Source organism: Carcharhinus amblyrhynchos, chromosome 12, assembly GCF_965287045.1.
Source record: "Carcharhinus amblyrhynchos chromosome 12, sCarAmb.v2.hapA, whole genome shotgun sequence".
Lineage (NCBI taxonomy): Eukaryota > Metazoa > Chordata > Chondrichthyes > Carcharhiniformes > Carcharhinidae > Carcharhinus > Carcharhinus amblyrhynchos.
This window is the reverse complement of record NC_137335.1, coordinates 7,630,160-7,653,057: the sequence shown is the minus strand read 5'-3', so window position 1 is coordinate 7,653,057 and position 22,898 is coordinate 7,630,160. Positions and strand designations below refer to the sequence as shown.

The 22,898-nt window shown below is 45.0% G+C and overlaps 1 protein-coding gene across 4 annotated transcripts in view; it reads left to right on the top strand.

The window, feature by feature from the left end:
• The window catches only part of LOC145350763 (1-phosphatidylinositol 4,5-bisphosphate phosphodiesterase beta-4-like), a 451,544-nt gene that overhangs the window by 342,518 nt on the left and 86,128 nt on the right, over window positions 1-22,898 (top strand). For all 4 annotated transcript variants that reach the window (XM_080200036.1, XM_080200037.1, XM_080200034.1 and 1 more), the window contains 6 exons: window positions 5,386-5,488; window positions 6,425-6,589; window positions 9,583-9,787; window positions 10,681-10,769; window positions 16,111-16,261; window positions 21,549-21,598. In XM_080200036.1, the coding sequence (XP_080056162.1) occupies window positions 5,386-5,488; window positions 6,425-6,589; window positions 9,583-9,787; window positions 10,681-10,769; window positions 16,111-16,261; window positions 21,549-21,598 (763 nt within the window). The remainder of the gene's footprint in view (window positions 1-5,385; window positions 5,489-6,424; window positions 6,590-9,582; window positions 9,788-10,680; window positions 10,770-16,110; window positions 16,262-21,548; window positions 21,599-22,898) is intronic.

The following is a 22,898-nucleotide window of genomic DNA, read 5'->3' as shown; positions in this document are numbered from 1 at the left end:
CACTGTAAGAAGTCTGACAACACCAGGTTTAAGCCCGACCAATTTATTTGACAGTAAACTCACAAGCTTTCAAGGTTAAACTCTTTGTCAGGTGAATGGAGAGTTCTGACCTCAGACAGAGCATATAAAGCATAGACAGTTTACAGATGACTGATTAGAATGTGAATCTTCACACCTAACCTGCTATTCAAGTCTTAAAGTGGCCGACAACATGAGTGGAAGGAGCACTGAGAATGCTAAGACTGTTCCCTTCCTGTTGGCGAACACTTCAGCGGTCACAGACATTCAGCCTCTGACCTTTGGGTAAGCATTCTCCAAGGCGGCCTTCACGAGACACGACAGCGCAGAGTCGCTGAGCAGAGACTGATAGCCAAGTTCCGCACACATGAGGACGGTCTCAACAGGGATCTTGGGTTCATGTCGCACTATCTGTAACCCCCGTGACTTGCCTGGGTTTGCAAAACCTCACTTACAGTACTGTCTGGAGACAATACACATCTCTTTAAACTGTGATCAGTGCTCCTTCCACTCACATTGTCAGCCACTTTAAGACTTGAACAGCAGGTTAGGTGTAAAGATTTGCTTTCTAATCTGTAAACTGTCTGTTCTTTATATGCTCTGTCTGAGGCCAGAACTCTCCATTCACCTGACGAAGGGGCTAACCCCGAAAGCTTGTGAGTTTACTATCAAATAAATCGGTTAGACTTAAACCTGGTGTTGTCAGACTTCTTACGATAGGGTAGAGGGCAGAGTCTGGGTTGAATGCTCGCTTAGAGAGTCAGTGCAGACTTAATGGGCTGATTGGCCTCTCTCTGCACTGTCAGGATTCCATTACAGAATCTGACCTCAGTATTCCTTCAAGGGAATCCTGGAAATTTCAGGACTTCAGACTCTGGCATTGCGGGTGTACATTGATACAGTGTATGATAAAAATGCCGCAGCCAAAACTGACTAGCTGTCAAGGGACTAAACCAGAAGGGCAACAGGATTGGCAATGTCCTAGTGAAGTTTCAGCGATGTGAAATAACATGCTGGAGACAATGATGTTTGAATGTTTCAGTGGCCATTCACATACATGACAGCTCTCACTCATCAGAACTCAGTAAGGATCTTCGCCGAGTTGGATTGGTGGATTCAGATCTCGGGAGTATTCGGTTTAGCTGAAAGCTGACGTGGGAGCCAGTTAAAAAAAAATAAGAAATAGAAGTGTGTTGTGGCAGCTGGGAGCAGTGTGATAGCCAAGGGCAGCGAGAAGGACTGAGTACTGGAGAGGCGAGGTAGAAATTACCTTCAAGGCAAAAACATTGTGAAAATTTAAACACATTGAAAGACAAGTTATTATTAATGAAAATATGCAGAAACCATCGAACCATAGCAATGCAGAAGGAGGCCATTCAGCCCATCGTGTCTTTGTTGGCCAAAATAGAGAGGAATAAATAAACTAGCCCCTCATTTTTTTCCCACTTTCCAGCACCTGGTCCCTATTCTTGAAGGTTACAATACTTCAGATGCAGATGGGCGACACGATGGCACAGTGGTTAGCACTGTTGCCTCACAGCGCTTGCAACCCAGGTTCGATTCCTGGCTTGGGTCACTGTCTGTGTGGAGTCTGCATGTTCTCCCCGTGTCGACATGGGTTTCCTCCGAGTGCTCCAGTTTCCTCCCTGAGATGTGTAGGTTAGGTGGATTGGCCATGTTAAATTGCACCTTAGTGTCAGGGGGACTAGCTAGGGTAAATGTATGGGATTATGGGAATAGAGCCTGGATAGGATTGTGGTCAGTGCAGACACGATGGGCCAAATGGCCTCCTTCTGCACTGTAAGATTCTATCCAAGTATCTTTAAATGAGTTTAGCATTTTAGCCTCAATCAACAATTCAGGCAGTGAATTCCAGATACCCACCACCCTCAGGGTAAAAAGGGCTTTCCTCACATCCTCTGTAACCAATTACTTTACATCTGTCCTCTTTAATTGACCCCTCAGCTAGGGGAAAACAAGTCTTTCCTGCCTCCCCATCTAGACCCCTCATCATTTTGTCCATTAGGTTACCCCTGAGTCCCTGCTGCTTGAAGGAAATCAACGCCAGCCTGTCCATTCTCTCCTCATAGCTGCAATCTCAAACCCTGACAACCTGTGCTATAAGCTTATCTGATGGAATGAGTTGGTGTCACCTCACCAACATTCGCTCTGTCTTCTTTTGCTAAGAATGCATGAATGCGGTAAAAAACATAAGTTTCTGGTCTGGATTATAAAGAATGTGTTATTCTAATATCCCTGAATTATTGTGTGAATATATATCATTATATAAATAATACGAATCTGATGGCACCTCATCATCACTTCTCTCAGCTCCTTCACTGTTGCTAAGTGATCCAATTTCTTATCCATTGTCGGCTGAGCAGAAATTTGCTCCAAATGTTTAGATGACTGAAGCTGTGGTTTGCAAACCCCACTCCAAACTTCATTTCCTAGTGACCTTCTCCATCCTCATTCCCTTCTCCGCATCCCCTCTCCCTCCCCTCCCCTCCCCATCCCACTTCCCCTCCCCATCCCACTTCCCCTCCCCATCCCACTTCCCCGCCTCATCGCCCCCCCCCCCCCTCCCCATCCACCCCCCCCTCCTCAGCAACAGTCTGAGACAAAACTAGCCTTTTCTCGACAGGACTTTGTATTTGACCCTCCTCCCCCTCCTCCTCCTCCTCTCTCTCTCTGTCTCTCTCCCCCCACCGGATGAACTTCTGATCTGACAATCACACCAACACCCAGACCACGAGTGCAATCTTGCTAGCCCTTCACGCCACACTCCCACTGCAGCGAGGTTGGAGGATCTGGCATCCAGGCAAGTCTCCGTTCACTGCCACAGGATGGGAAAATCCCACCGGCGTGAATGGCCCTAACATTCCGGCCCAGACATTTTCACCTCCACAACATCACCCGACCTCGCCGCTGCCTCATCACATCTGCTGCAACCCTAATTCCAATTTGCCCATTCTGATGCACTCCTGGCACATCCCCCACACTCCACCAACTGCGGACTTGAAGCCATCCACAACTCTGCTGGCCGTGCCTTGTGAACTGAGAGTCCCGTTCACCTTTCTATTCTAAACCTTTAAACCTGTCAAAACGTTGAACTGTAATCAAGACGCAACTAGATATAGCACTTGGGGCAAATGAGATCAAAGCTTACACTGACACTATAGTTCGGAAAGTCCACCAACCCCTTTACTTTCTCAGAAGATTACGGAAATTTGGTATGTCAGCTACGACTTTCACCGACATTTACAGATGCACCATAGAAAACGTTCTTTCATAGCTTGGTATGGCTCCTGCTCTGCCCAAGACTGCAAGAAACTACAAAAGGACGTGAATGTAGCCCAATCCATCACTCAAACGAGCCTTCCAACCATTGACTCTGTCCACAGTTCCCACTGCCTCGGCAAAGCAACCAGTATAATTAGGGACACCATGCATGCTGGACAGTCTCTCTTCCACCTTCTTCCATCTGATGTCACGTACCAACCAACTCAAGGACAGCTTCTTCCCTGCTGCCATCAGACCTTTGAATGGACCTACCTTGCATTAAGTTGATCTTTCTCTACACCCTAGCTATGACTGCAGCACTACATTTTGCACCCTCTCCTTTCCTTCTCTATGAATGGTATACTTTGTCTGTATAGCATGCAAGAAACAATAGTTTTCACTGTATACTAATATGTGACAATAATAAATCAAATCAAACAAAACAGGACTATTGAGTTGGACAATCAGCATGATCATGATGAATGGTGGAACAGGCATGAAAGGACTAATGGCCTCCTGCTGCCCCTATCTTCTATTCTCTATGTCACCCCTGCCCTTGCTGACTTATGTTGGCTCCCAAACCATTAAACAGCCTTGACTTTAGAATTCCCGTCCTTGTTTTTTTTGGGTTATATTTCCAATCGTAGAATCCTACAGTGCCAAAGGAGGCCGTTCCGTGCCGACCACAGTCCCACCCAGGTTCTACCCCCATATCCCCATGCATTTACCAGAGCTAGTCTCCCTGAACTTAGTATGGCCAATCCACCTAATTAGGACATCTCTCGGACTGCGGGAGGAAACCAGAGTACCCGGAGGAAACCCACGCAGGCAGTATCCCAAGCCGGGAATCGAACCCGGGTCCCTGTGAGGCAGCGGTGACGCTTTAAATCTTTATGAAACACCCTGGGATATCAAAGGCACCCCAGTCTATAACCTCAAGTTGTTGAATCAACTCAGACAGTAGCAAGTTGCTGAGACTGCTCGAGGGCACAGCTCGCACCATTCTACAGTATCACAAATTCACAAAACGGACCTGGACAACTCGGAACACTGACTGACATGCAGCAAAGGTTGGGTGATTTGGAGGAATTGTGAATTCAGACCAGGGACTTGTGCTTCATTTGGATTTGTGACAAATCACACCCAGGGCAGAAACATAGTCAATCATCATAGAATCTCTACAGTGCAGAACAAGGCCGTTCGGCCCATCGAGCCTGCACCAACAACAATCCCACCCAGGCCCTATCCCCATAACCCCACATATTTACCCTGCTAACCCCCCTGACACTAAGGGGCAATTTAGCATGGCCAGTCAACCTAACCAGCGCATCTTTGGACTGTGGGCGGAAACCAGAGCATCCAAAGGAAACCCAAGCAGACATGGGGAGAACATGCAGATTCCACACACAATAACCCGAGATCGGAATTAAACCAAACTCCCTGGCGCTGTGAGGCAGCAGGGCGTGCCACCGTGCCACACCCAGGTCCTTCTGCAGGCTCCACTCTTTGTAATCACTTTCACATCTCTGTTACTCTCCAGTAGGAAAAACTAGAATCAGAGGGCACAACCTCAGGCTAAAGGGACGATCCTTTAAAACAGAGATGAGGAGGAATTTCTTCAGCCAGAGAGTGGTGAATCTGTGGAACTCTTTGCTGCAGAAGGCTGTGGAGGCCAGGTCATTGAGACAGAGATAGATAGATTCTTGATTAATAAGGGGATCAGGGGTTATGGGGAAAAGGTGGGAGAATGGAGATGAGAAAAATATCAGCCATGATTGAATGGCAGAGCAGACTTGATGGGCTGAGTGGCCGAATTCTGCTCCTATGTCTTATGGACATCTGAGGCAAGCTGTAATAAGATTAGTGAGCAAAACAAACTGATGTCTACAGGTAAAGATGCACTTGTGACGTAATAGCTTTGTTGTGTTGCCCTCCAGGAGTTAGACTCTACTCTTACAGATCATCGATGATGAAATTCGTACAGAGATTTGGCAGAAACCTCAGTTTTTTTTTCTGTGTGTTAGGAATTTGTATAACTTTGTGCTGTAATCTGACTTGCTTTGGAATTCCTTTTATCCCGATTAGTTTCCTGCTTAAGCCTGACTTCATGCGCCGCCCCGATCGAACCTTTGACCCATTCTCCGAGACCCCAGTTGATGGAGTCATTGCAGCAACCTGTTCCGTCCAGGTAAGAGGAGAAAGAATGAACTTACCTTCACAGAGCGACTAATTCATAATCACGTCATCGAATCTCTATATTGCAGAAGGAGGCCATTCGACCCATCGAGTCTGCACCAACAACAACCCCACCCAAGCCCTATCCCCATAACCCCACATATTTACCCCACTAATCTATGCATCATGGGACACTAAGAGGCAATTTAGCATGGCCAATGCACCTAACCTGCACTATGGGACTATGGGAAGAAATGGGAGGAAACCCACGCAGACACAGGGAGAACGTGCAAACTCCACACTGACTGTAGCCCAAGCTGGGAATTGAACCCTGGTCCCTGGCGCTGTGAGGCAGCAGTGCTAACCATTGTACCACCGTACTGTCCAAATTGTCACCTCCAAAATCAGTTCACACTCAACGAATCTTGACACATTTGTTGTGTAGGAAAATGATACAGTGGATTGCACACACAAAAGCCAAACAAATCTAACATGAAGACCAATCAATTTATATTTTGATAACCCTATTTGATAAAACCATTTTCATTCCATCTGTACGGGCAGGCACAGTGGTGAGTACATCTGCCTCACAGCAACAGGGACCTGGGTTTGATTCCTGGCTTTGGGTCAATGTCTGTGTGGAGTTTGAACATTCTCCCCGTGTCTGTGTGGGTTTCCTCCCGGTGCTCCAGTTTCCTCCCACAGTCCAAAGACGAGCAGGTTAGTTGCACTGGCCATGCTAAATTGTCCCACTGTGTCAGGGGGACTAACAGGGTAAATATGTGGTGTTACAGGAATAGAGCTTGGATGGGATTATGCAGACTCGATGGGCCAAATCTGCATTGTGGGGATTCTATGATTCTATTTCTTGCTCAGCGTCTTGTACTCCGGAATTAGTCGAAGAAGATGTTTTGCCATGAACGACAACACTTTTCCTTCTCTTGTCCAGGTAATATCAGGTCAGTTTCTTTCCGATAAGAAAATTGGTACATATGTCGAAGTAGATATGTACGGTCTGCCCACGGACACAATTCGGAAGGAGTTCCGGACCCGAATGGTGATGAACAATGGTTTAAACCCAGTGTATAATGAGGAACCCTTTGTGTTTCGAAAGGTGAGTTAGTAATCCAGTATCTAAAGTATTTTCAATATCAGTGCTGAATCTGCCATCCAGGAATAGGATTCGAATGTTTGCCCACCAGCTGTTCAATCTGGAATCGAACAGCACAGAAGGAGGCCCTTCAACCCATCAAACTTGTGTTGGCTGTCTGAAAGAACGACCCAATTAGTTGAAAATGCTCCTATTTGAGTTTATGGCCAATTCCCAGTTTGGAAGTTGCTATTGAATCTGCTCCACCACCCTTCCAGGTCATAAAAACTAGGAATAGGAGTGGGCCATCTGGCTCCTCAAGCCTGCTCGGCCATTCAACAGAATCATGGCTGATCTTTTCGTGCTTCGCTTACCCACCCACTCACCATGACCCTTAATTCCTTTACTGTTCAAAAATCTATCTATCTTTACCTTAAAAACATTCAATGAGGTAGCCTCCACTACTTCACTGGGCAGGAATTCGTAGGTTCATAACCCTTTGGGTGAAGAAGTTCTTCGTCAACTCAGTCCTAAATCTGCTCCCCCTTATTTTGAGGCCGTGCCCCCTAGTCCTAGTTTCACCTACCAATGGAAACAACTTCCCTGCTTCTATCTTATCTATTCCCTTCATAATATTAAATGTTTTTATAAGATCTCCCTTTATTTTCTGAATTCCAATGAGTATAGCCCCAGTTTACTCAGTCTCTCCTCGTAAGCCAACCCTTTCAACTCGGAATCAGCCTAGTGAATCTCCTCTGCACCCCCTCCAGTGCCAATATATCCTTTCTCAAGTAAGGAGACCAAAACTGTACACAGTGCTCCAGGTGTGACCCCACCAGCACCTCATATAGCAACATAACCTCGCTGTATGTAATGGTCATGTGTTCCTGATCCTCACTATTCACCGATCTGTTTTTTTAATTCTCCTCTCTTCCCCCCTGATTTTTGCCAGTTTTTAAATGCATGCCCTCCAGTTACCAACCTTCCAACCAGCATCTCCCTGTTTACTCTTCTCGCAATCTGCGACATAGAAACTAGAAGCAGGAGTAGGCCATTTGGCCCTTCAAGCCTGCTCTGCCATTCATCTTGATCATAGCTGATCATCAAATTCAATATCCTGATCCCCCCCTTCCTCCCAGATCCCTTGATCCTTATCCCCTAGAGCTATATCTGATTTCTTCTTGAAATTAGACAACGTTTTGGCCTCAACTGCGTTCAGTGGTAGTGAATTCCACACATTCACCACCCTTCGGGTGAAGAAGTTTCTCCTCACCTCAGTTCTAAAAGGTTTACCCCTTATCCTCAAGCTATGACCCCTAGTTCTGGACTCCCCCACCATCGGGAATATTCTTTCTGAATCCACCCTGTCTAACTAACACTGTTAGAATTGTATAAGTTTCTATGAGGTCCCCTTTCACTCTCCTGAACTCCGGTGAATATAATCCTAACTGACTTCATCTCTCCTCATATGACAGACCTGCCATCCCAGGAATCAGTCTGGTAAACCCTCACTGTACTCCCTCTATAGCAAGGACACCCTTCCTCAGATAAGGGCACCAAAACTGCACACAATACTCCAGATGTGCCTTCATCAATGCCCTACATATACATTTTGATTACCTCTTTTAAATCTTCCCATAAACCTTCTCTCTTCCCCGCAGGAGAACAAACCTGGCTTCCTTCATGCTTTTGACTCCCTTCTAAAATTACCCCTCAAGGCCCCGGTGTCACTTCACCAAACTCCCTTTATTTATCACCAAGCTCAATTCCATTCATATCATGCTTCAAGTACACAGCCCAATTCTGGTGTGCCAGTGGATGTGACACTTCCATATTTATATACAGGTGAGGCCTCCTGATTGGGCAGGCAATTATGACTCAGTCAGTGAGTTCATACTCCAAGAGGCCAATTTCATGAGTCGTAGAGGTTTACAGCATGGAATCAGGCCCTTCAGCCCAACCTGTCCTTGCCACCCCTTTTTTTACCCACTAAATTAGTCCCAATTGTCTGTATTTGACCCATAACCCTCTATACCCATCTTACCCATGTAACTCCCTAAATGTTTCTTAAAAGATAACATTGTACACGCCTCTACTACTGCCTCTGGCAGCTTGTTCCAAACACTCACCACCCTCTGTGTGAAAGAAATGCCCCTCTGGACCCTTTTGTATCTCTCCCCTCTCCTTCAACCTTTGTCCTCTAGTTTTAGACTCCTCTATCTTTGGGAAAATATTTTGACTTTCAAACTGATCTAGGCCCCTCATTATATTATAGACCTCTATAAGATCACCCCTCAGCCTCCTGCACTTCAGGGAAAGAAGTCCCAGTCTATCCAGCGTCTCCTTTATAACTCAAACCCAAATCCCAGTAGCATCCCAGTAAATCTTTTCCTCACCCTTTCTAGCTTCATGGGCCTCGCTGAGGCCATTCCACCTTCAACCTGGGTACTAGTCCAGTGTATCTCCTCTCCGAGACCTTGATGTCCTTTCCGAAGCACATTGTGGAGAACTGAACACAGCACATGAGCTGAGTTCCAACCAGTACTTCAGAAAGGTCACCTGGATGTGATTCATTTTGCACTTTTTGCTAACTGTGCAATAATATTTTAAAATGAAAGGTTTCTCGTTTTTTTTTCCCTGCTGAAATATATTAAAAACCACCCAGTCTGCAAACGATTTGCCAATGGAGAATGTGTGTGTATAATCACATCAGTATTTCCTTGTGTGTCCTGAATGCTGGACTCAGCACAGTTGCTTGAGTTTGTATTTTACCAGCCATCGGAATGCATTTTGGAACAACTAATACTTTAATTCAAGAAGTTAAAAATTCGGCACAAAATCTGCTTTGCTTAGATGGAGAATTAACAATTAAGGTCATGGCTTTCGTTTATTTATACACTCTCGATCGCGACTGCTGGCAGTGTTAATACGTAGCATTGTTATCCTTCCAGGTTTTGAAAATGGTTTTGTTTAGGCAGTAAAGTCAAAACGGAATGATTTTCTTTGTCATTTTCCAGGTCATTCTACCCGACCTTGCCGTGTTGAGAATAGCAGTCTACGATGACAACAACAAGCTGATTGGTCAGAGAATCCTGCCTCTGGATGGGCTCCAAGCTGGCTATAGGCACATATCCCTTAGAAATGAAGGCAACAAGCCTTTATCATTACCCACCGTCTTCTGTAACATTGTACTCAAAACATACGTCCCCGATGGGTTTGGAGGTGAGTTTATCCACTTCTTAACTATCAGTAGATATCGTTATATAGTAACTTCATTGCAGTGTGCCCACTTGTGGCACCAGTAAAATAAGCTTGCTTGGTTTCATTGATCAGAACATTGAATACAGGAGTTGGGACGCCTTGTTGAAGTTGTACAAGGCATTGGCAAGGCCACACTTGGAATACTGTGTGCTGTTCTGGTCCCCCTATTATAGAAAGGATATTATTAAACTACAAAGAGTGCAGAAGAGATTTACAAGGATACTACTGGAACTTGATGGTTTGAGTTATAAGAAGAGGCTGGATAGACTGGGACTTTTTTCTCTGGAGCGTAAGAGGCTCAGGGGTGATGTTATAGAAGTCTATAAAATAATGAGGGGCATAGATTAGCTAGAAAGTCAACATCTTTGCTCAAAAGTAGGGGAGTCTGAAACTAGAGGTTATAGGTTTAAGGTGAGAGGAGAGAGATACAAAAGGGTCCAGAGGGGCAATTTTTTCACACAGTGTCTGGAACAAGCTTCCAGTGATAGTAGTAGATTTTGTCTTTTAAGAAGTACAATTTTGTCTTTTAAGAAGTATATAGACAGTTACATGGCTAAGATGGTTATAGAGGGATATGGGCCAAATGCGGGTAATTGAGACTAGCTTTGGGGTTTAAAAAAAGAGTGGCATGGATAAGTTGAGCCGAAGGGCCTGTTTCTATGCTGTAAATCTCTATAACTCTATGACTCTAAGGTTAAAAGCAGGTCAAAATGTGGACAAGGGGAGGTGGCTAATCTTGACCTCTGGGCCATAGCTGACCTTGTGTTTACCATTGCACATCACAGCCATAGAAGTAATAATGGGAATTGTCATTTCTCTGAAATTGCCTTAAGCCTCTTTCCATTCTCCACCAGATATTGTTGACGCTTTATCAGATCCAAAGAAGTTTTTATCAGTCATGGAAAAGAGAGCGGACCAAATGAGGGCGATGGGAATTGAAACTGTACGTAAAATACTTTGGTATTTATTACACGGTCAACGGCAAATCATTGAGTCAATTTTCTTCTTGAGTGCCAAAGGTCAAGAAAATTGTTTTCACATTGTCAGTTTAAACTAAGAAGTCATGACCAGAAGGTTTTAACATTAGACAGTGGTAAATTTTCCTAAGAGGAGGTGGATATAACAGCCTCATAGACTGAGGTCAACCACGTTCTCTGGTCGCAGTTTTAACAATACTGATGATGTGTTAGCATTTCGGGGAGGCGATGGCTGAGTGGTATTATCACCTGGCTATTAATCCAGGAACTCGGCTAATGTTCTGGGGACCCGGGTTCGATTCCCACCACAGCAGCTGGTGAAATTTGAATTCAATAAAAAGGATCTGAAATTAGGAATCTACTGCTGACCATGAAACCATTGTCAGAAAAAACCCGTCTGGTTCACTAATGTCCTTTAGGGAAGGAAATCTGCCATCCTTACCTGATCTGGCCTACATGTGACTCCAGAGCCCCACACAGCAGTGTGGTTGACTCTCAAATGCCCTCCAAGGGTTACTAGGGATGGGCTATAAATGCTGGCCAGCAGCGACGCCCGTGTCTCACGAGTGAATGAAAAAAACGGTGGATAAGTCCTCCTTTCAGAGCTCCTTTGATATCCGACTTACCTTTGTGGTATGTGGTATTTGGACACATTATTTAATGCTCCATTGCTGCAGAATGCAAGTTGTTGGTGTTGCTCTTTGAAAATACTCAGACCATTGACAATCTGCTCCTGATGGATTAAGATTTCTATTTATTCCCATTGCCTGATTTTCAAAACTGAAAGCAATTAGGAAGAAATGAGTTTGAAAATTATGTTAAAAAAATTTGCAGTGCCCCACTGGCATTTGCCCAACTTTTGGAACCTGCTGAAACATTCTGGACACAAGTGGGAGACTGGACCACTGGGCAGTGCCCAGTCATCTCATGTTCCTGCATGTGTCCCTGGAGTTTAGGGCCTAGATTGTGACGGTGGTCTAGATCCCGACGTGGGCTCGATTGCACGTTGGGAACCCAGGAGTGGCCACGGCAGGTCAGCATCGGTGGTGATCTTCCTGGAAGTAGCTGTTGAATTTGCAGCCTCCAGGCACGCCGCCCAGTTAAAGGCTGTTAACAGACCAGCATGCCCAACACAGAGCCCCGCAGTGGTGCCTGGTTAGCAGGCCCATCAGCAGAGGCGGGCATCGTCAGCATAGGTAAGAGAGCACAAGGGCATCTCAAGGTGGGGTCAGCCTTCGAGAAGTTATAGCAGTATGAGGGGGATGGGGGGGGAAGGAAACAAAATGTCGCCACAGTTGCCAGGCCATCAGTGTGGGGGAGGGAGCCCCTTCCACGGACAGACCTGTGACCATATTTCTGCCGTTCTGCCTCCCATGGCTCTGGGATTTAAAGGAGAATTCATTAAACACCCACAGCCGGCTTCCAGGAGGCCGTCTCCCACACGATCCCGACGCATTGCAAAGTTGACCATAAGTTCATAGAAACCCTACAGTGCAGAAGGAGGCCATTTGGCCCATCAGGCCTGCACCAACTCTCTGAAAGAGCATCTTACCCAGGCCCTATCCCCTTAACCTCACATATTTACCCTGCTAATCCTCGTAACTTGAGACATTAAGGGACAATCCACATTATTGCACATTATTTGGGCACGAAGGAGCAATTTAACATGTCCAGTCCACATAACCTACACATCTTTGGGCACTAAGGGGCAATTAATTCACCATCGGAAAGATGTGCTGGTTAGATGCATTGGCCAGGCTAAATTCTCCGTCAGTGTACCCAAACGGGCATCGGAGTGTGGCGACGAGGGGATTTTCACAGTAACTTCATTGCAGTGTTAATGTAAGCCTACTTGTGACACTAATCAATAAACATTAAAAGCTACAGCATGGCCAGTCCACGTAACCTACACATCTTGGGACACCAAGGGGCAATTTACCTTGGCCAATCCACCTAACCTGTACATCTTTGGACTGTGGGAGGAAACCGGAGTACCTGGAGGAAACCCACGCAGACATGGGGAGAGCATACAGACTCCACACAGACAACGACCCAAGCCGGGATTCAAACCCAGGTCCCTGATGCTGTGAGGCAACAACGCTAACCACTGTGCCACTGTTAAGATTAGCTACCGCCTCTGCCAGTCAGAGTCCATTCCCACATTCCCCACCTCCTGGAAGATTACCCGGAGACGGGATCATGTGAGGGGGAGCTGTCCCGTCAGAGGATTCTCTCATTGTGCTCTTGGTTTCCATTCCCAACCCATCTCCAAGGGAAAGTACAGCCTGTACATCAATGGATGCCGCTTGTAGATTAAGCTCAAATGTGATAAGAACCTTAATCAAATAGCCAATTAGGACTCGCTTGACAAAAAATGGTCTCCTCGACAAGCTACTGCAAGGTTTATCACAGGGATTTAAAATCTCACATGAGTCGCTCTTGCTGGAGGATATCAGGCTGCGAAGTAAGAAACATGTTTATGCAAACAAGCAACTATTTGTTGTGGGTTTAAGTTTAAGCCATGCAGCCCAAACCAGCAGTCTCCATTTAGTCTCTGTTTACTGGCATGATGTACTCTCGTTTACTCACATCTCACTCAGCCAGATTTTAATTCGTGTCTGCAGGAGTTAATAAGTGGCCATCAATGACTGAGCTGTGATTAATTAGCAGAACAATTGCAGTAAAGTCCATTAATTCGAATCATGCTACAACCATTGTGTTATCATCCAACTAAAATAGCTAATGCTCAGATGCATTTGAGTGGTAGGAGCATGTGTACCTTCGCTCAAGAAGGTTTACTAGGATGACTGATGGTTTGAGTTATAAGGCGAGGACTGATAAACTGGGACTTTTTCCCTGATGCGTAGGAGGCTTAGGGATGATCTTATAGAGGTCTATAAAATAATGAGGGGCACAGATCAGCTAGATAGTCAACACCATTTCTCAAAGGTAGGGAAGTCTAAAACTAGAGGGCATAGGTTTAAGGTGAGAGGGGAGAGATACAAAAGCGTCCAGAGGGGCAATTTTTTCACACAGAGGGTGGTGAGTGTCTGGACCAAGTTGCCAGAGGTAGTAGTAGAGGCGGGTACAATTTTGTCTTTTAGAAAACATTTACATGGGTAGGATGGGTATAGAGGGATGTGGGCCAAATGTGGGCAATTGGCACTAGCTTAGAAGTTAAAAAAAGGGGCTGTATGGATAAGTTGAGCTGAAGAACCTGTTTCCATGCTGTAAGCCTCTATGACTCTAAGAGAAAGTGTGAGAGCTGGGTAAAATCAATTGCAGCAGGATAAATGATGCATAAAGCTATTTCGCAACTGGATGAGGTGTTCGTATTCCCCCCGTGTGATTTTTCTGCACAGCATCAGCAACTTGTGATTCAGAGCACCTCCAATGTCCCAAAGTCCCATTAAGTTGCATCATGCATAAAAATTCACCAACCCTTGATGTAGATATCACGAGGAGTGTTGAAAACTTGGGTGAAGAGTTTTACTGTGAAAGTAATGACTGGGATGTTGCCATCCCGCCTGGCATGGGAATCAGAGCGGGCGAGGGGTGCAGCACAGAAAGGTCCATTGGCCTCATTCGGGTTTTGGGACGTAATCTATTTGTGACTAATAAATGAACTTTAAAAACTAAGCCATGGCCAATCTACCTAACCTACACATCTTTGGACACTAAAAGGTAATATTGCATGACCAATGCACCTAATCTACACATCTTTGGACACTAAGGGGCAACTTAGCATGGCCAATCCACCTAATCTACACATCTTTGGACACCAAGGGGCAATTTAGCATGGCCAATCCACCTAACCTACACATCTTTGGATACTAAGGGGCAATTTAGCATGACCAATGCACCTAATCTACACATCTTTGGATACTAAGGAGCAATTTAGCATGGCCAATCCACCTAATCTACACATCTTTAGACACTAAAAGGCAATTTAGCATGACCAATGCACCTAACCCACACATCTTTGGAGTGTGTGAGGAAACGGGAGCTCCTGGAGGAAACCCATGCAGACACGGGGAGAAACTCTACTCAGGACCCGAGGCCAGAATTGAACCCTGGTCCCTGACACTGTGAGACAGCAGTGCTAACTACTGTGCCACCATGCCACCCCTAAAGTTAAGACTGAATATCTACCTGCTCTGCCAGTCAGATCCCTCCCCGTTCCTCCTGAAAGATTACTTGGAGTCAGGATCATGCTAGGGAGCTGTACAGCGAGGCCATAAAATCCCACCCAATAACTGAAACTTATTTGGTGTCATTAATGAGATTAAACACCCCAGTGCACTTCATTGGAGCACTATAAAGATAGAAATGACGATAAGTCCCATGTTGGGTCAGCTGTCCGAAGGTTTGGGGCCCAATTCTCCAATCTTGCCCGTCAGTGAGGGTAGAATGTTGGGCCAGTATGTTTACAGTGGCACATGTTATCGATAACAGAACTAAGAAAAATTTGGAGGGAAATTTGATCACTTTCCTACCCTGAACAGATGCCTTGTATCCCTGAGAACGTATTGATGTCAGATAAGCCGCAAAGGCCAACTTTATATTGACCTGCCAGGTCCAAGTCATAAAAGATGTTAGTTTTATCTACTTAAATAATAATAAGTAACAGTGGAACAATTTCTGAGTTGATTAACAACTCTATTTTGACATCTGTAGAGTTGACATCCATAGAATCCCCAGAAGGAGACCATTTGGCCCATTGAACCTGCACCAGCAACAATCCCACGCAGCTCCTAACCCCATAACCCCACACATTGACCCTGAAAATCCCCCTGACACTAATGGGCAATATACCATGGCTGACCCACCGAACCCACACATCTTTGGGCAGCAAGGTGGCATAATGGTTAGCACTGCTGCCTCACAGCGCCAGAGACTCGGGTTCAATTCCAGCCTCAGGTCACTGTCTGTGTGCAGTCTGCACACTGTCCCCGTCTCTGTGTGGGTTTCCTCCGGATGCTCCGATTTCCTTCCATACTTCAAAGATGTGCGGGTTAGGTGGATTGGCCATGCTGAATTGTTCCTTAGTATCAAGGGGATTAGCAGTATAAATGTATGGGGTTAGGGAATAGGGCCTGGGTGACATTGTGGCCGGTACAGACTCGATGGGCTGAATGGCCTCTTCCTGTGCTATGGGGTTCTATGATTCTATGAGTTTGGAGAATTACAATTTGTGTAGAACTGTCTCCGTTTCTAAGGTGACCAATTCGGACAAGATGTCTTCATGCAGAATGTCTTTTGGACTGTTTTGCCACATATTGTAAGTTGTTTGCTTTGTATCTTTAGAGCGATATAGCAGATGTGCCAAACGACAACTCCAAAAACGATAAAAAAGGGAAAGCGAACCCAGTAAAAGCAAGTGTAACGCCACAGAGTAGCTCAGAACTAAGGCAGAACTCAACTTCGGGTCAAGGAATCGGGAATGATGCAAAGAAAGGTAAGAATAAAATATCTGATTCGTTTTTAAACAATGCTCGTCTTTTTAAATTGTCTGAAGAAAGCTATTGGATTGGAACTTTTGAATCATACTAGAGGGCGTTGATGAGGCCACGCCTGGAGTATTGTGTGCAGTTTTTGGTGTCCTTATCTGAGGAAGGGTGTCCTTGCTGTAGAGGGAGCAGAGCGAAGGTTTACCAGGCTGATTCCTGGGATGGCAGGTTTGTCATATGAGGAGTGAATAAGTTAGGATTATATTGACTGGAATTTAGATGAGTGAGAGGGCATCTCAGAGAAACTTACAAAACTCCACCAGGGTTAGACAGAGTAGATTCAGAAAGAATGTTCCTGATAGTGAGGGAGTCCAGAACTAGGGGTCATAGTTTGAGGATAAGCGATAAACTTTTAGAACTGAGGTGAAGAGAAATTTCTTCACACAGAGGGTGGTGAATGTGTGGAACCAAAGAAAGTGGTTGAAGCCAAAATGTTGTCTGATTTCAAGAAGAAATTGGATCTAGCTCTTGGGGCTAAAGGGATCTAGGGATAAGGGGGGAATCAGGATATTGAATTCGATAATCAGCCACGATCAAGATGAATGGCGGAGCAGGCTCGAAGGGCCAAATGGCCTCCTTCTGCTTCTGGTTTCTATGTTTCTATACCAAGTTTCTATATATTGAGCTGCATTTTGGATAACATCCAAGAAGCTTGATATCATCCAGGACAAAGCAACCTGCTTGTCACTCCATCCACCACATTAAACATTTAATCCCTTCATAGCTGATGCACAGTGGCTGCCGGTAGCACCTACAAGATGTACTCCAGTAACTTCATAGGTAGCTCCTTCCAGACCCGCAACCTCTGCCACCTAGATGTACAAGGGCGGTGGACACGTGGGAACACCACCATCTGCAAGTTCCCCTTCAAGCCGCTCACCATCCTGACTTGCAAATGTATCGCCGTCCCTTCACTATCACTGGGTGGGAATCCTTAAACTCCCTTCCTAACAGCATTGTGGGTGTACCTACAACATATGGACTGCAGCGATTCAAGATGCCACTAGGATGGCACAGTGGTTAGCACCGCTGCCTCACAGCACCAGGGATCTGGGTTCGATTGGGTCGCTGTGTGGAGTTTGCACATTCTCCCTGTGTCTGCGTGGGTTTCCTCCAGCTGCTCCGGTTTCCTCCCACAATCCAAAGATGTGCGGGTTAGATGGATTGGCCGTGCTAAATTAGTGCCAGGGGGACTAGCTAGAGTAAATACGTGGGATTATGGAGATAGGGCCTGGGTGGGATTGTGGTCAGTGCAAACTTGATGGGCTGAATGGTCTCCTTCTGCACTGTAGGATCCTATGATTCTCAAGGACAATTAGGGATGGGCCTAGCCAGTGATGCCTGTGAAAGAACAAATTTGTTTGTTGTGGCTTTGGGTGTAGGAACGGCTCCACAATGAGTTTTCAGCTGAATGTTTGCCCCCCTCCCTTTCATTGCATTCACTATAGATGACTGCCAATAATTGAAGGAAGAATGGATTACAATAATGACCATTTGCCAAATTTCAAACATTCTGATTTTCCATTCATTTCCGTACAAGCTAAGACCTACACTTTTTTTAAAGAAGGAAGATCCGTTTGTTGCAGGAGGTTGCTCAATTAGGGGCTTCCGTTGAATCTGCCATAATTTGTAAATATCTAATATTTCAAACATCTGACAAATGGAAATCTGTATTATCCTTAATTAGACAAAGCCACCATTCCATCAGATCTGAGCTGTCAAAACTGTTTTCTCATTATCAAAGCACCTCATATAATCCCTTCAGTGTGATAATGGTGAGTATGAGATTGGAAATGAATATGCAATCATAATGGACAACGGAAAGTGTTACAAAGGTATTGTATTTATGAAGATATATGCACATGTCGGCAACATTATTGTTTCAGGTAACAGTATTTGCAAATTCAACTGGCTTTCCGTAATCTCTATTCATGATGAGTACCCAGTGGTGCGAGCATAGAACTTCAAACTGCGTGCTCATACTTCCCTAAAAACAATTATGTTCTCCCCATGTCTGAATGGGTTTCCTATGGGTGCTCTGGTTTACTCCCACAGTCCAAAACATTTGAATTGTTTTATTATTTTCACATGTGTTAGTATACAGTGAAAAGTATTGATTCTTGCGCGCTATACAGACAAAGCAAATCATCCACAGAGAAGGAAAGGAGAGGGTGCAGAATGTAGTGTTACAGTCATAGCTGGAGTGTAGAGAAAGATCAGCTTAAGGCGAGGTAGGTCCATTCAAATGTCTGATCGCAACAGGGAAGAAGCTGTTCTTGAGTCGGTTACCTCAGACTTTTGGAAGAGAGAATGCACAGGGTGTATGGGGGTCTTTAATTATGTTGGTTGCTTTGCCAAGGCAGCAGGAAGTGTAGACAGAGTCAATGGATGGGAGGCTGGTTTGTGCAATGGATTGGGGTACATTCACAACCTTTTGTATTTCTTGCGCTCTTGGGCAGAGCAGGAGCCAAACCAAACTATGATACCAACCAGAAAGAATGCCTTCTATGGTGCATCTGTAAAAGTTGGTGAGAGTTGTAGCTGACATGCCAAATTTCCTTAGTCTTCTGAGAAAGATGCGTGGGTTAGGTTGATTGGCCATGCTAGATTGCCACTTAGAGCAAAGAATGAAGAAAATTACAGCGCAGGAACTGACCGCACAGTCCTCCAAGCCTGCCCCGACCATGCTGCCCGACTGAACTAAACCCCCCTACCCTTCTGGGGACCATATCCTTCTGAGTTTCAGAGGGATTGAGGGAGTAAATATGTGGAGTTACCTGTGTCAAGCGAGCGTCAACATTTAAAATTAGGCTAAATTATAATGATAAAAAGGAGCAGAGAAACAGTGTGGCAGTGCCATTAGTGGAATTCACAGACCCTGTGGGGAACTCAACAGTGCCATTGTAGTCAACAGAAGCATATGTAACCAATATTTAGATCCTGTTAAATAATGATTAGACTGGAAGGCATTACTTAGTGCAGCAGCTGAGGCAGTGCCATAGCAGTCATGTCAACAGGCAAGTCATCCAGACTAATGCCATGGGACACAGCTTCAAATCCCACCAATGTAAGCTCAATTAATTCATAAAATCTAGAATTGAAAGCAAGCCTCAGTAAGATTAACTATGAAACTGTGATCAGTTGTTGTAAAAACCCTTCGGCGTCACCAATGTCCTTTAGGCAGGAAATCAGAGAATCCCTACAGTGCAGGAGGAGGCCATTCAGCCCATCAAGCCTGCACTGACAACAATCCCACCCAGGGCCCTATCCCTGTAACTCCACATATTTACCCTGTTCGTCCCTCTGAAACTAAGGGTCAATTTAGCACGGCCAATCCACCTAATCCGCACATCTTTCAGAGTGTGGGGGGAAACCAGAGCACCTGGAGGAAGCTCATATAGGGAGAACATGCAGACTCCACACAGACAGTATCCGAGGCCGGAATTGAACCTGGATCCCTGGAGCTACAAGGCAGCAGTGCTAACCACTGTGCCCTCTTCCCTCATGTCAGTTGTCTTTACCTAGTTTGACCTAGAGGTGATTCTAGATCCACAGCAATGTGGTTGACTTTTAACTGCCCTCTGAAATAGCCCTACCAAGCCAGTAAGTTCAAGGGCAAATAGGAATGGGCAACAAATGCTGTCTTTGCCAATGATGTCCACATCTCACGAAAGAAGGAAAGTGCACACTGATATCCCTGTACATTGTACTTATTATATGAGACGATACAAGAGAACAAACACTTTAATCTACCAAAGGTATTCCTTCCACAAACCAACTGATGCTGGTACTATTGTTCATGGAACAACTGCGGATAAGAATTCAGTGCAGTGAAACAACTCCCTGACCTTGCAGGGTAAACTAGCAAACACTTTGTTATTAATATTTTTGAACTTGTGCCCTGTTAAGAAAACAAAAGTGGTTATAAATATGATATAGTTTTACGTAGGTTTAATTTAATGTTCTGCTCCTGGAAGGGTAAAACCTATTGTTGGATTCATGCTGGACGGAGGTGTTTATTGGTGTGGATGTTGTGCTTAGAGAAGGCCACGGTGTGAAGAGTAAATAAACTACAAGTTGTTGCTTAGCAACCAGGGGCCACTTTCCAGAGGGGAAGGATTTCCTTTGTTCTTAGTTTTAGCCGAATTTGTCAGCAATTGGAGACAGGACACCAGGGAGTGAACATCTCTCAACTCTGTCAGCGGAAACTGGACAGGACAGGGGAGCTACAAAGAGGCAGGCTTCCAAGGAAGCAGCCACAGTCCAGATAGCCAGGTAATTGGGACAGAAAGAATTTCTTACGACGACTGAGCTAAGAGAACAGAGACCAAGGAATTGTTCAGAAGAAGTCAGGAAAGAGTAACCAAAGTGTTCTGAGTTGAAGAGACAATTGGAATAGCCAGATTTAGATTGGGAAAGCAGAGTTCAGAGGTAAATCAAAAGTTCGTTGTTTTCATAGAGAATGGGAATCAAAGGTTAAAGCAATTGTGAGCAATTTGTACAGCAATCAAGACAAAGAATTCCTAAAGAGGGTAAAACCTGCAGATATAAAAAGAATCTTAACCTTTATTTTTTGATCCACGTATTCAGCCATTTTGATCATGCCTTTAGATTTGCAGATATGATGGGCCAAATGGACTCCTTATGCACCATAACAATTCTGTGATTATAACTCTTCACTCTAATCACAATGTCTGTTTTCCCTTAAAAACTAATTTCTTTCCATTATTTGGTCCCTGGGGTATGGCTGGTGTGGGTAAGGCCAGCATTTATTACCCATCCCTTGTTGCCCTTGGCATGAGAATTTTGCTTAACCAATTCAGAGGGCAATTAAGAACCAACCACACTGCAGTGGGCCTGGAGTCACATGTGGGCTAGATGGGGTAAGGGTGGCAGATTTTGTTCCCCAAAGGAATATCAGTGAACCATAGAAACATAGAGAATAGGAGCAGGAGGAGGCCATTTGGCCCTTCGAGTCTGCATCGCCATTCATTACAATCATGGCTTACCATCCCGTTCAATAACTTAATCCTGCTTTCTCCCCATAACCTTTGACCCTGTCCGCCCCAAGAGTTATAGTATTGTCTCCTCCTTGAATGTTAGTCTCTGCGACATCTTAAACATCACAGGCAGATCTTCTGTATCCTTATATAGTTTAATGTGTTTAAAATAACCGGAAACCAGAAAGAGCATCTGTTGCGCTGAATAATTTTTGCTGGAATTTTTTTTTTGCAGATACAACGCTCATACCTCAGGTGAACATTGAGGACTTGAAACAAATGAAGGTAATTTTGAAATAACGTTTTAGAAAGTGCAACTGTTATTTCTTCCTGAGATCTGGATGTTGCTGGCGAGGTTGACTTATGCTACCCATTGCTAACGAACTGCATTCTTGAGACCACTGCAGCCTGTATGGTATAGGCACACTCATCATGGTGTTTGGGAGGCTTTTTTTTATTTATAAGTGTCACAAGTAGGCTGACGTTAACACTGCAATGAATTTATTGTGAAAATCCCCTGAGTCGCCACACTCTGGTCGGGTACACCCTCTAGTCACCACACTCTGGCGCCTGTTTGGATACACTGAGGGACAATTTAGCATGGCCAATACACCTAACCAGCACGTCTTTTGAAATGTAGGAGGAAACCGGAGCACCCGGAAGGAACCCATGTAGACACAGGGAGAATGTGCACACAGCCGGTGACCCAAGCTGGGAATCGAACCCCGGTCCCTGGCAGCACTGCTGACCACTGTGCCACTTTTTGATACTGCACTGATGACAGGGATCTGATCGAGATATATAAAATACTAAAAGGGATTGATAAAGTAAATGTAGAGCAAATGTTTCCTCTTGTGGGGCAACCTCGAACAAGATGTCACAGGTATAGGTTGAGAGTTGGTAGATTTAAAACTGAGATGTGGAGAAACTACTTCTCGCAGAGGGTGGTGAATTTGTGGAACTTGCTACTCCATAGTGCTGTGGAATCATTGAACGGTTTCGAGAAAGAGAAAGATATATTTTTAATTTTAGAAAGGGATGAGGGGATGTTGGGAACAGATGGGGAGGTGGATTTGAGACCAGGGAGATATCAGCCATGATCTGATTGAATGGGCGGAGCAGGCTCGAAGGGCTGAATTTGCCAACTACTGCTCCTAATTCCTATGTTTCTGTAAACAGCAAGTGATATATTTCCAACTCAGGATGGTGCACGCAACTTGGAGGGGAATATTTGCCTGGTCGTCTTGTAGGCAGTAGAGTTTGGAAGATGCTATTGAAGAGTTTGGTGCAATGCATCTTGTAGATGGTGCACTCTGCTGCCACTGTGCATCAGTGATGGAGGGAATGGATACTTAAACTGGGGAGCCAGGTGCAAGTCAAGCAGACTTGCTCTGACCTGAATCGTATCGCATTTCTTGAGTGTTGTTTGGGATCTTTGTCATCCAGGCAGGTGTAGAGCCGTCCATCACAAGCTAACTTGTGCGCAGTGGATTGTGAAGAGGTTTTGGGGTCACAGAAGATGGGTTGCTACAGAAGTCTCATTCTCCAATCTGATCTTGTACGCATAGTATTTATGTGACCGATC